This window comes from Falco punctatus, assembly GCF_963210335.1.
Source record: "Falco punctatus genome assembly, chromosome: 6".
Lineage (NCBI taxonomy): Eukaryota > Metazoa > Chordata > Aves > Falconiformes > Falconidae > Falco > Falco punctatus.
The window spans coordinates 2,882,555-2,897,404 of NC_137585.1; the positions used below are offsets into that span (position 1 = coordinate 2,882,555).

The 14,850-nt window shown below is 40.8% G+C and overlaps 1 protein-coding gene across 2 annotated transcripts in view; it reads right to left on the bottom strand.

Annotated features, from left to right (window-relative positions):
- STXBP5L (syntaxin binding protein 5L) overlaps positions 1 to 10,740 on the bottom strand; it is a 203,861-nt gene extending 193,121 nt beyond the window's left edge. For both annotated transcript variants that reach the window (XM_080391194.1, XM_080391193.1), the window contains exon 1: positions 9,513 to 10,740. In XM_080391194.1, coding sequence (XP_080247320.1) covers positions 9,513 to 9,710 — 198 coding nt within the window. In that variant the 5' untranslated portion in view covers positions 9,711 to 10,740. The remainder of the gene's footprint in view (positions 1 to 9,512) is intronic.
- Positions 10,741 to 14,850: the final 4,110 nt, after the last annotated feature.

Below are 14,850 nucleotides of genomic sequence, written 5' to 3' on the forward strand. Positions count from 1 at the left end.
ATATCATCTGTCTGATGGAGATCTGTTTTATGGAGACTTACATGAATTATAAAATCATTCAACATATCTGATAGCGCTGAAAGGAAAATACTTCTGTCTTCACTACGACTGTGGATGCAGAGAATAACAATTTCATAACTTTAATGAGAAATAATAAAAACCACATCTGTGTTTATTAAAGTCACACCAGAGCAACATAGAAATAACTCTAATTTATTTTGCATGTCTTCCCATTTTTGGATTTTCTGGAACTTTACTACTATAGGCTCATTATGTCCTGTTCTATTACGGCTGACTGGTTACTGTTCTGAAGCAGAAGTTTTGTTTGCTGCCTTCAGAATGTTTAAAAAAAAAAAAAATCATTGGGAAATTAAAAAAAAATTTTGCAAGAAAATGTCATTCTACTATAATAGAAGAAAATGTTGCTACTATGATAAAGTTCTTGAAGGTTTGGGGGTTTTTGTTTGCTTGGGGTTTGTTTGTTTTGTTTTGGGGTTTTTTTTGGAAAAGCTATAGAAACACCATGTTAAAACCCATTTTTTAATGGGTTTTAAGGTTTTTATGGGGAATTTTTTATTTTGCAACATGATTTGGCATTCCCATATACAAATGCTATTACCAGATTTCATTACTAGCATTTACAACCTTGTTCACTATATATTGCTAATTCATAATTAATCCTCTCCTATCTTCTTTCTGTATGCATGCTGTATGCAATTCAAGGAGTTTTTTCTGATGTTGAATTGAGAATTTAATCCAGAGCTATTGGCTAGCATCTCACCACACATATGGTGAAGATATATTCCAAATGAAACAGAGATATTTTGTGGCAGGTTTTTGCCCTAACAGCAGGGAAATCCAGCAGATCTTGGACATTGCTACCCGCACTGCGCTCCTCATAATGCTACTGAGGGCATAGCTCACAGACACAAATGAAGACACTATATTCAACGGTCCTAAGAATCTCATCTCTGCTTACATAACCACATGGCAGTTGTCCTGCCTTTGCCTCATTCAGTGAACACTTGAAAATATATGCAGGGACAACCGATGAATAAACTAGGGTTCTTTGGACCCACAACAATTAACTTTTATCCACAGCTACAATGGAATGTAACACAACTGCTGCCAGACAGGTGTAACTGAAAGCACATATCCATCCTTAAGGGATACAATAGACGGAATGGGATGAACAAAGCCAAGATGGGCGTTCATAATTTATTTAGCATGGTGTTTTGTGATGTCCAGTAGATAATGCAGAGATTTTCTCACAGGAACCATTGCAAAGAACACACACAGGATTGCATCCATCCTTCCCATCTATTGTGTACAGTTCAAATGTGATGGAGGACAGGAACAAAATATAAGCAGATACTTCAAGAAAATCAAAATATGCAATAAAGACTAATTTCCAAGCATACAGTCATAACTGAATACTAGCCGAATAAGGGACCTGACTTTTGAGTGTATGACCACACAGCATTCTTATATAGAATTTTTTAAAATTAAATTAAACAATCATTTTTAATTGATTGGATCCAAATTTTGCAAAAAGATGGGCTGCTATATACATCTGTATCTGCACATATAATACTGAGTTCAGTAAGGCTACTTTTGAGTATGTGCACTCATCAACTCAAAGCCTTTAAATATTAAGGTTGGGGTTTTTTTCCCAGTACTGTATATAAATTCAAAGGAACCATAAAAAGCGTACCTCATCAGACTTTGACCCTAGCTACCAGCGACAGATTGTCTCCAGTATTTTTTACTATTCATAGTCTTTGCTGGTGATCTGTTAGGAATGGACACAGCACTGCACAAAGATAACATCTTATTACATTTAAGCGTGTTTACCAGCCATCTGTACCTAACAATACTGCCTTCTCTCCTCTCCACAGATCCACATTATTTATACCTCTCATCATATAATCTTCTAACTTTCCCCTATAATGATTTCAACATATATTGTAACAAATTAATATAGGCCTATAAGCTGCTTTTATAAACACTTTTTCTTAGAATAGCCAATAGACCAGTACATTCATGTAGCTTAGGGTGTATTAATTCAGTTCTCTACTACTTCCTTTTCTCTGTTTATGAAGTGAATGTACTAATACCAACTTCTCACAGTATTTTCACACAGACCTCAGAAAGGTATTTGGGCATATACCATACACCAGGGAGTATCAGATGTCTCAGAATAAGAGTCAGATATGAATGGAGATTTATCTAAATTAACCAAGTGAGATTTGGTTCTGTCTTGGATTTATGAAGTCCACATCCACTGAGGACAGCTGCATGTTTTACACAGTATATGTATTTCTACTTGGAAAAAAATAATCTCCCACTAATTCATACTTTTATTCATGAACCTCTAAGTAATTTTTTAGTCATTTCTTTAGAAGATGAAGTCTAAGTCTTTTTTATTTCCAAAACAAGTAGAAAAAAAAAAAAGCTGCCTATATAAGCGGTTTTAGACAACAGCTCTATGATCAGAACACTCCCTCAGATATGGGCTAACCAGGCTGAATTCCCTCCATCCTCCCAGAAGAGGTTCAAAATCACTTTTCCCACTTCAATAGTTAGAAAACTCCTCATTAACTCGCTGGTGATCCACAGGTGAGGTGACAGTGTGTCCAGTTCCCACTAGCAGGGAATAACAGTTAAGAGGATAAAAACGATGGAACACAAAATGAAGGAGAGACAACAAGAGAAAACTTGGGGACTGGAATTAACTTTGAGAGAAGAGCCCTGTTTCCCAGGGATAAACTCAGTACAGTTCTCACAAGATGAGAGATGGCATCACCACACCGGATTGTAGGGGTCAGGCCTGTGCTATGTAAATCTGAAGACACTGCATTCCTCAATATGTTCCACTTTTACTTTTTTTTCACCATTTCTAGGATATCCAGGGATTTACCAGTCCCATCATCAGCTCAGGAAAGGAAGACTGGAGTTCTGTTACGATGGTCTGATCTCTGAACAAGTGCTTGTGAAAAAGTGACCCCTGAGCAGAGAGAATATTAGCCTATCCTTAAAATACACTTTCAGTGAGGAGGGACATTCTCTCTTTCTTGTGAGGAAAAAGTATATCCTGAATTTCAATTCCTTATCTAAGGACACCATGTGATTGAAATTCCTGAATGCTTGGATTAAAAAACAGAACAACTCCCCCTCAAAACCCACTTGAAATGGCACACAAAATTACAGCAAACAGTTTAATTTTAGGTTGCCATGCGTGGAGTCAGGAGTTGAACTCTGTGATCCTCATGGGTCCCTTGCAACTCAGGATATTCTATGATTTTTATATTGCTAAAAATGCAAGGTCAACCATAAAAAGCAGGAAAGTTAGAACATATGCAAACTAAGATGAGCTATGCAACAGGAATTTGTTCCCCTTTTGTAGGGATTAATTGAATTACCTTCTTCTGCCATAGACATTTTGCCTCACTCCATGCATAGTACAGTCTGGTCTGTCCTATAGACAAACCCAATGTAAACAATTAAAGAGCTGTTGTCTGCCAAACTTGCCTATTTGGTATAAAATAGGAAGGTGCAAGGTACAATTCAGATAGAAAATTGCAGAAAGGAAATTCTATCAGTGCCATTATTACTTAGTTTTATAAATGATCAAGCCAAGGACCATGAATTAAGCTTTTCACATGGGACTGCTGATTATGTTTTCATTTTGTGATTGACCAGTTTGAGATAATGGTGGATGATGATACTCTTGCATCTTGGGTACAATTCACAGGTCCAGTGTAAAGCCAGAATTCCATCTGTTGTCATTTGAGACAGGAAGGACATTCAGTGCTGTTTTGATTATGTAAAGTGGACATATAAATTGACAGTATGAATAACTTGCCTAAAAACTACTCTGTAGGAGTGCAAAATACTTGCCACAGAATGTGAAAACAGAGGGAGATACAATGGGAAGTCGAAAGTGGTACAAAAATGTTAAATATGTCAAAAGCTGGAAACTCAAAACAGTGGACACTAAACAACCTGTCTTTTGGGATTTTCTGTGCCTTGGATCCTCATCTATACAGCAGGAATAATAATACTGTCATTCCACAGATATTGTGAACGTTAATTCATTAGCGTTTATGAAGCTTTCAAAAATACAGTGGTGAGCACTTCTGTTGCGAAAGTCCATGGGGAACGTAATATTCAGGTATGCTCCAAGTTCTAAGTATGCAAAGAAATATTGAAGTGCTTTCCATTTAGCAAACACTATTTTACTAAATTATACCTGTAGATTTTATAGAAGAAATACGGGATCATGTAATTAAAGGCTGTATGTGCAAGCAAACTTAAGAAATTTGGAACTTTGTTTTGCAAACTTAAGAGTCTTAAAATGGTTTTGAAACTATAATTGCATGTGTTGGCCATAAAGGGTCTGAAGTAATGCATTCAGGATTAATATTTGATTAACAATCAAACTGTGATGCAAAAGGATAGGTATTTGCAAAAAAAAGCCAAACAAACCCACCAAGACAGTCCTAAGTTATACTACTACAGGTAGCCTTAAATCTCCAAAGTTCTTAAAAAAGCAACTTCTAACATGCTATGCTCTTTACCACTGATGAGTCCTATTTCTAATACAAACATTTAAAAAAAGAGAAATGCATTATGCTCATCACACATTTCATAAAATTACCATCACCCAACTACAGAAGTGTCATTTATGACTCCCTAGTTTTAAACAGAACAGGGTTTTGCACCTAGCATTAGATACAAACTGTGGTATATAGGAAAAATCCTTCCCAATATTATCTTACCATTTAAGTACTGAATGAACGCTGAACACTTACAAGTAAGGGTTAATACTTATTTTAAAATGTGTTTTCTCCGAAATGTAGCACTTCACACACATTTTTATTTTTTTTCCCCCAAATGACCTCACTAAGGAAACAATACATTAACCAAATAGCTCAAGCTAACTAAGACACTATGGATACCTTATAACAAAGATTTTTTTCATTATTATTAGTATTCATAACCAAAAATAGAACTATGTCTACTACAGAATTGTCCTTAACCTGCCGTTCCAAAATTCACCTTCTATCTATTATCACTGAACTGTAGCATCATGTTGCATTTGCAGTTAAAGTACCTACTTGACTGCTGTCAGAGGGACTAAAAGTTCAGTTTCATAGGGTGACAAAATAAAGCATTACCATCCATGAACCCTAGACATTAAATTTTTAGACCACCTTATAGGAAGTCCAAAAAATTAAGGTATTTAAATTGGCTATTGATTGGATGCAACTTGAAGGCCTGTTTTTGTCAAAGATAAGTAGGGTTAGAAAGGCACAATTGTAATTGGCCATCCATATCAGTTTCAACAAAACCCGAACACTATTCTGGTCTCTATGGGTTTTTTATAAAGATTGGGTAATGCACGTACTGAAACTATGACTATACTGTTAATAATACAGCAAGATTCAAAGGGATGTTAATTAGATAGCAAGACTACTCAGTAATTAATACTGAAGACCAGTTTTGGAGAGAATAACGAATGTCATGCTCCGGGGTTTTAAGGCAGTTCATAACCATCAGCATTTGGAGAATAATTCTGTGAGAAGACAATTAATTCTGTGGTTCTTGAACCTTTTCTAGAGTACCCAGATGCTGCCTACAGCTAAAGAAAACACACTGGGCTAGATCAATTGTACATCTAGTAGAGTGCAACTGTTACCATGCTCTTAACTGAGGTCTTGATTTCAAACGTTTTCTGCACAACCCTACTAACACCATGCTCTACAAATTCAACCCTATTACTGTTCTTCAAGAAAAGCTGCAGTTCTCCATGGGAGACTTATTTTCATGAAGAAAATGCACTCTGTTCAAAAAATTCTCATTCAGCGTTTCCCAACTGCGTCATCCCTAGACAGTAAGCCTTCTGCAAAAGTATTAAAATCACTGTTTTCTCCTTCTGTGTTCCTTCTGCTCAAAGTTCTACTCAAATGATTTACAGCACCCTAACTGTGATCTTCTCACTTCCTATATTAATAGGAGATCTCTCCCCAGTGCTGTACTTCAGTTTCTATATGCTATGGACAAACACAGGCAAGCCTAAAAAAGAATCTTTGCCAGAAAAAAAAGCATATATAGAGAGGGAAAATAAAAAGGAGCAAACCCAAGGAAACATGGTCTATCCCCATTAAAATTAATATGGACTTCACTAACATATTCCACTGCACCATGACTTGTTTTTGGCATGATGCTACCATCTCACACATTCAACTCAATTAATGTGAACTATAATTGGTATTTTCATGATTTCCACTTGGATAGCCAAATCCCAAGAGCAGCCCTAGATGTAACAAAGTATACTTCAGCTTCCTGATGTCACAAAATACAGTTCTGACAAAATGTATGTTACATGAAGACTTTGAAAAGGGTGCCACTGGTTCACTAGTACAGCTACCAACATATAAACTTCCCATGCTTAGAAAAGGGCACAGCTATTTCATAAGTAAGTTTCAAGAATACTTCATTTTTAGTCTTTCAATACAGAAAATTACCTTAATGATTTAAATATAAATGCCAAAAGTAACTCACTGTGAACATCTCAGTGTGAAATGCAAAATTCAATTTACTTCTATTAAGTTGTAATCTATATCTCAAAAAGATACTGTGGTAATAAGCATCCTAGAAATGTCACAAAATGGAGAGACAGCTTTCAGGTGTGCTACTAATTAAATCAGGTGTGCTACCAATAAAACCAGCATTCTGGTAGAGGACTGGATCTGTGTTTTTAGTCAAGCAGACCTCCCACAAACTTCAGAAAGAAAAAAAATTATTTAAATAAAAACTGCAGGGTAATGCCCTTTAATTCTTAACTATGAGTCAGCTTTTATGTGCTATATCTAAATGAAGATTTTATAATCAGCAAAGAAAGGAAAACCAGTTTGAAGTGCTACTTAGACTGCAAGTCCATTTGCCTTGATTCTGCAGATCATAACAAACCAAAACTGCCGTTAGCTTTACCTAATTCAGTGTGCAGCAAGATCATAGATCATGGATCCTTAAATATGCAGCCTATATAACTTATGTAACCTAACATAAAATACACAACCTAAATACCTGAAGTTCTACACAACAAAAGCTCAGGGTAGACAAAGCTTGGATTATATGTGCCCTGCTGTATTTTTAATGTAATTCAAATTGATTGAGGTACAAATTATGGCTCGGATCCTGCACCCTGAAGCATGCAGGATGAAAGCTGCGCCTGCGTCGAGTCCCACTGGCTTTGGTAGACTTGCATAGTACATAACGCAGGATAGCGGCCTGTGGGGGTTTGGTTCACTCAAACATGCTTGTAATGTTACTAAACTGTAATAGAGCTGATTAAGTAGAGCCTGTTGAATAAACACTGCAGTATTTTATGAACACACAATCACCGAGTATTTTGGAAGTTTGCTTAGCACACTTTTGTATCTTGAAAAAAGGAAGCTGGTATTTTGTATACTACAGAGTAGACTTCTGCAGTACCATGCATTCATAAGCAAGTACTGCTGCAAGCAACTAAAAGCCTTCCTATACAAATATTTACTTTGTTGAGAACATTTTAACCTGAGAGCTGAGACAGGCAAATATTGCCTTCTGAAATCTTCTCAAAATGACATATTCCTATACACTAAGTAGATCTATTTCCAAGTAGATCTATCATATATATTTCCAAGTAGATCTATCCGAACATAACATCGTCTTCAAGTAATATCAAGCCAGAGAAGGGAAATAATGGAGATTAGGCAGAAAATTAATTTCTTTTCATCTAATGTTGTCTATTTTTGCAAAAATATACCTGACAAAATAAAAACGTATCATGCTAAATACACATCTTTGTCCCTATCAAATTACTTTAACATGAAGAACCATGTTGAGTTTTAGTCTTTCTTAGAAGTCTCGGGATGTCAGACTTTCCTAATGATATTTTAATGTATCTTCATTATTTGCATTACATTTTTACTGAAGTGACAAAAATGGGAAATTGCTGTACTGAATACCTGGTGTTTCACAAAATTACTGTGTAAATATGCAAAAGGAGTCAAATTCAACCTTGAGAAACAGGTATGATTCTAACGCACTGATCACCAGCACTCTGTATTACAGAGTAATTTGACTCAAAAGGTCTGAATGTGTTTTGGTTCAGGATGGCAAAGACCTGTAAAGCCTACAGAAATTAGTATTATGTGGAACCTATTCCAAAGGTCTCTGACTCTTTAAGTCATGGGAGTGCACCCTTCTTCCCCTGAACTCTGTAAGAGTTTTGACACTAGCTGTAGCTGAAAACCAAATAGAATTAGAATCATGGTATCTGACATCAGGAAAGCTGTGTGCAGACCTGGTCCTTGTGAAGCACACAAACTGTCTCACAGGCTTGTCGTGTTCGTTTATATTTCTTCCTAAATCACAAAAAGAAATGAGAATGTGCTGGATTTGGCCGTGACCTAAATTACAAACCATTGATATCTGGCTAATAAAATTAAAGTATACTTAAGAGGTGAAGTTCATCTACTCTTAATAATGTAAATTGCACTAATTAAAAATTCTGGGTTTGAAGCTTCTAAGCAAAACAAATAATGAAATAAAACTTATAGTAAAGCCAACATAATTAATGTTGAAGTTAAAGGTAACAGCAGAGGAGCATAATATTATCTCTCCTTTTGTTTTTGGTCTTCATTACAAAGCATGATTTTCATATTCCAGGGTTGGTCAGAAGTACCAAACAATTTGTACTGATTTTTGCTTGTGCATTTAAGAACACCACTGAAAGCTTTGTTGCAAAAAACAGACATAAAACATAAGAGACACAGGGATATCTTACGCTTTGTACTCGGAGAAAATTCCCACTCAGGGACCTAACCAACACATAAAAACCAATGCCAAACAAATTTGGCAACTTTTGATATCTATGCGGTACCACTAAGTTTACTGACATATAATCATAATCTTCAGTACTAATGCTAAAAGAACACCCTGAATCTACATCCAGTCCCTGACAAATAATTGAAGTGCTAGGTTCTGTAATCCCTGTGCTTTCTCTTATTTCTAGCTTGTGCCTTTTTCTTAAAAAAGGGAAGGAAAGGAAGAGAGGATGAGAAGAGTGGAGAGGGGAAGTAGATGTATACAATTTTGAATTTCTAATTACTTGTAAATGTTATCTGTATTAGCACCGACTGATTTGCTTTCCTGCCCACAATCTTAACAGTCTGGGGTCCAAGCGTGAAGTTAGGATTCGGCCCTGACTGCTGAAATAAAAATTTTTATGAATCTACTGGCCACCCCAACTCTGCAGCAGGAAGAAAAAAGCACCAAGATCTGTCTTTTCATACCAAAGTCCTTATACAACCACTGCAGTTCTCAAGTAAAAGGCTTACTGGTATCATATTACTGCCCCCATGCACAAGACAGCTTTTGTTATTTCCATAGTAAAAAAAAACAAAAAACAACCAACAACCAAAAAACCCAAACAAACCCCAACAAAATATTACAGCCCTTACCTTACAAATTTGAAAATAATCTGAAGTGAGCGTCTCCTGGATCTCATCTCTGGGTGTCCCCGCAGCTCCTGCAGTCCCTCCGGGGTGCACGGAGCCACCGCCAGCCCCACTTCCACCACCACCGCCACCACCGCTGCTTCCACCAGGGGACGAGGCGGTTAAACCATCCAAAACTTTGCGAAAATTAAATTTCTTCATTTTGGAAAAATCTTTCGGCAGATTTGGGAGGGGAGAAAGGATGTGCCGTGACACATCCAGCTACATGTAGCGAAAGAGAAAGTCTTTAATGGTCCTCTGAGTGAGGCAGCACTTTAAGTCTCTCGTACCGGAGTGTCAATATTAGGTATAATTGATTGAAAAATAGAAAGGCTTCATTTTGTCAGAGGTAAAAGCTACCTGGAAAGGTCCTTTTAAAAAATAAATAATGACAAAAAAAAATCCACAAGCAGCAAAACTAAGATTTACGTTCAAACACAGAACAATGGAACAACCGCCATCGGGTCCTCTCACAAAATCCACATTTAGCAGTGATTAAAACCGAAAAGTAAACAAAAAATTCAAGCCGGCATCCAAACCAGCAGCTCCATCTCTCTACCTTTTCTGCCTAAGCTCTGCCTTCGGTACTTGGTTATTTTAACAAAACTACAACAATCCGGCTACGTTCAGCTTCCCGCTCCCCTCCAGCCCTGCCAGCCAGGGGCAGCGCTGCCGCCAGCGCCCGGGGACGCGGGCTCCGCTCCTCTTCCCGCCGCCGCCGCCGCGGCTCCCGCTCTCGGGCCGCCTGCCCGCCCCTGCAAGTGCCGGCAGCTGCGGCTGCCACCGACTCTCCCCTCCCCGCCCCGGGCTCCCGTACGGGAGGGTGCCCGCCCGCCCCACGGCGGGGTGGGAGCCCCTCACCTCCCGCGCCTCCCCCCCGCGCCGCCCCGGTCGCCGTTCCGTGAGTAGCGCGCGACCCGCGCCGCCTCAGCCAGCCCGGTCGTCCCGCGCTGACCACCTGTGCCGTCCCTGAGGTAACGGACCCCACTTCAGCCCCCCTGCCCGTCGCGGTCACCGAGCCTGTGCCGTCACCGTCCCCCCGGGGCCGCTCCAGGGGGGACCGGGCTCTCTCGGAGGGGGTAACCGCGCGTCCGCTCGCTCTGAGGCGACGGTTCCCAACGGCCCCCAGGCGCCTCTGTGCCTGGCAGGGTGGGGGGAGGGCAGGAGAGGAGCGGGGCAGGTGCAAGGAGGGCGGCAGTACCGTTCTCCGAGGTACTGAAACCTCCGCCGGCGGCGGCGGCAGTCGCAGCTCCTCCTCCTCCGCCACCACCACCACCGCCACCGCCACCACCTCCTCCGCCCCCTCCTCCTCCTCCTCCTCCTCCCCCCCTCAGCTCACCCTCCACGCCCCGCCCTGCCCACCGCACCAGCGCGCAACCGGGCGCCTGCCCCCAGCCCCAGCCCCACTGCGGGGGCGGGGCAAAGGTTGGTGATTGACAGCAGCAGCAGGTTCCGATTGGTTGCTGAGGGCAAGTTGTGTGGATGTGAATGGCCGGAGCGGGGAGGCGGGCGGGGACTACTTTCACCGGCAGGCGGAGCCATGAGGCCGATACTTTTGCTACGCACGGCTGAACCGCCGCTACAATCCGCGGCTTCTTATTGGGACGCTGCATAAATGGACACGCGCTCCCGCCAATGGAAAAAGGCTGCACCGGCAAGTTGCAAGCCGTGTGTGCGGAGCCCGGGGGCGGGGCCAGGCGCGTGGCGGAGCACCTGCGGGGCCCCGCCCCACTGCGGCGGGAGCTGAAGCGGCAGCGGCGCCCAGCGCTGCGGCCGGGCCGGGGCGGGAGCGCTCCCCGTGGTGGAGGCCTGGGGGCCGGGAAGGGGTGGGAGGAGCGGGCTGGCAGGATGGACGCAGCCCGTCTTAGTTCGTATCCGTGGAGAGCGCTGAAGCCGGTTTCTCAGCCCCCGCGGAAGGCCAGGCACCCCCCCTGTGTCGGCGGTGCTGGCGGTGTGACGGAGCGAGGCCCTGAGGGAGCCGGAGCCTCCATTTCCCGCCGGGGCGAGAGTGCGGGGGGGTCCGGCCCATCGGCTGGCACGTTCCGCCCGGCACCTCAGATACGCGCCCCCTTTTCCTTCCCCAGAGGAATATCGTAACCCAGGGCTGCCCCTCCGGGCTTGCTCCCAGTCGGGGAACTTGGCGTGGGACGGCTCTCGGGCTTCCAAGTGCGGGGCCGCTAGCTGTGCGGGGGGCTCGGCGGGAAGGTTAGGCAGTGAGGAGCAAGCGAGGCAGCTGCCAACAGTGACTCATGGCACAGCGCTGCTAACATGGTTGGAAGCTTGGAACCGACAGAAATGGTGTAAGAAGCAAACTTGTTCTCTACGGTACTAAATACACAGCATCTTGTATAATAAAACCATTGAAGTGATGCACATTGGTCACCTCATTTTGCAAATTCTTCAGGAGTGCTTAGTATAGTTCTCATACCCACTCTAATACCTAATCTGTTTTTTTGTAGGTCACAGTTCTGTGAAGCACGGCAAGAGTGTTTATTTTATGCTGAGCTCCATACATACATTTTTTCCCCCCACTTGAGCTCATCCCTGTGTGCTCACAGGTACTCCCCATCTGAACGATAAAAAGATCGCAGCAAAGTTCAAAGCATAACTGTAGCTTTGCTTACGTCCTCATGAAAAATAAAGGGTACATTGCTGATGAAACTGGAAAGGTTGATAGGTTTCTGTAGTTGGAAAAAAGAGGAACAGATCTTTGTATGAGACACAAGAGATGAGGACTGTGGCTAGGAGGCAGAAATGAAAAAGGATGGAACTGAGTAAGCAAATCTGTGAAGATGTAAGTGCAGGGTTTTGGAGAATAAGGAGAAGTCAAAACCCAATTGAAGCTGTTTGAAAAATGTCATGTCCTACTGATACTACATTCACCACAGGCAGTGCAAGTGGGAGAAAACAAAAAGCTAACAAAGGCCAAAAGAAAGATAACAACATGAATTGTAAAAAGGAAAGGGAAAGATAAGGTTAAAAATGAAAAAATGTCACGGACAGACTTGCAAAACAGAATAGACTGGGAGTTGGGGGTGCTAGAGGAAGTAAATCTGATAACATAATGGTCTCACAGTTCTAGGGAGGACAGAGATAAGAGGGTTAGTTTTAAATGAAGAAAAGGAAGGACCAAAATTAGAAAAATTATAAAAGCCTTTGGAAGTAGAATAAGATGCAGACATTTTTGGAATATCAATAACATTTGTCTTTCAGAGAATCAGTATGAAGAGCTGGGTATTGATGATTTAGATAGTACCTCAGAGTATCCAAAAGGGCAAGGATCCTCACACTGCCAATGTGCTGTTAGGAAAACAAACGTGGGGGAAAAAAGCAAAACCAGATACTGCCTACTAAACATTGAGCAGTCCTGTTTAAAAACACCACCTGAGAGAAATACATTGGTTCACTACTTATGCATGTAAGGTATGTAGGTCCCTTTTGAAAATTTTCCTCTAGGCTGAACACAAATCCAGAAGCAGAGACAGTGGTGTAAATAGGAGTTGTGGGATGGTACAAAGGGAGACGGGACAGTGCAGGACATAGGAATACTCAGTAATAGTGATGATGTGCACAGGAAGGAGTCCCATTGAATGACATAGCTGGTGAGGAGTTTTGTTGTTTAAAAAAATAAAAGAAGAAAGAAAAGAAAAAGGAAAAATGTGATTTTGACACAGAAAAAGACATTTGATTTTTGTTTAGTGAAGAAAGGCATAAACAGGTGAGGCATTCAGTTGCTGGTTTGCACTGTGTTTAGATGGTACTGATGTTTAGTAGGACACTTCTGAGGCTGCATAGTTTTGACACCAAGAGTTTTAACAGTAGGTTTGTAAAATGATGACAGTGTGGAAAGATTTTAGGTGTTAAATTGATACATAACAAATTAAAGAAGACATCCCAGTGCATTGTGGGATATATGTATCTGAGTCTCTATTTTAGATAGTAAGGGGAGAATATATTCTTGAGTGTTTTCTTCTGGATAGTATCTTTTAAATTGATCAGTCGTCTTGTTCTGCAAGGTCAAACAGAAACCAAATGTTAAAAGGGTAACAGTTTGCTAGCCAGATTTTGCTGAGAAAGAAAGCATCTTTAACAGTTTACACCATCAAAATTAGGATGAACTCTCATTTTGATTTTTGCTTAGGTAAGCTTGTGACGACTTGTCACCTAAAAAGATTGGTCAGAATCAAACCTAGCAAAGGAGACTAATATTAATTCAGCATTATCTAATCTCAGACCTATTCAAGAGTTGACCAAGAACATGGAGAATCAAGAAAGGTACTTATATCAGCTGACCAGAAAGTGATAGTAGTGGAGATTGTATATACTTTGTGTATGACTGATCATTAATGTTCTGGTCAGTTCTCTTATGGGTATTTTTGCTTACCTCATCTGGCTTTCTCGTTTTAATTTTCAATAGCAAATTCTGCTGCAGCCAATGGGCTAGAATTTCCTGACTTTGTAAAGCTGCGAATGTATTTTCATTTCAGGCTTGTATTGTTGGCAGTTTAAATAAAGACATGTAGAAGTGTGTAATAAGTGGTAGTTTCACAGTTTACACTTTTTACATGATTCGTACTACTCTTTTCAATAATACATGAATCAGTAGTTTAGATCGATGACCCTTGAGAGAAATAATTGTATGCTCCTCAGCAACTGGCTAGACCACAGCCTTGCACCTATACCCTGCAAGAACCCCTGTGCTTCTGCAGAACTGAAGAGAAAGGATGTAATCAAATACCAGAAATACGTTTATGCCAATGCAGGCAAAAATGTGACTTTCCATAGCTGCCCATTCCTCATTAGACTTCGGGACATTTGCCAACATTATCCATGTTTCTATGTAATTCCAGAACATCAAATGGCAGCAAGCATAGTGTTCCTGCCTGCAGAGCCCCACTAAAAATATCCCCAGTCAGTGCTGAGTATCTGGTTAGAACAGCTTGCTGAACTCTATCAATTAGCCAGATCTTAATCTATTTAATGTGTTTTATTAAGGCTATATAATGCTAATGTTTTAATCAAAATGTCAAGCAGTACTAAATCAAATTCATTAGGAAGGTCCAAGTCTATCACATCCATGTGGTTACCTTGATCAAACGAACCTGTAATCTCATCAAAAAGTGAAGTCAGGCCTGCTTGTCAAGACTTGTTTCCATAAAGCCATGTGGACTTGCTTTCATTATATTCCTACCCTTTAACTCCTTATTGATTGAATCACACATAACATGACTGCTTTAATTCACACAACATCACTGTTCTGTCTAGGATTACTTAGGATGCCAGGTCTATTATTACCTTGGTC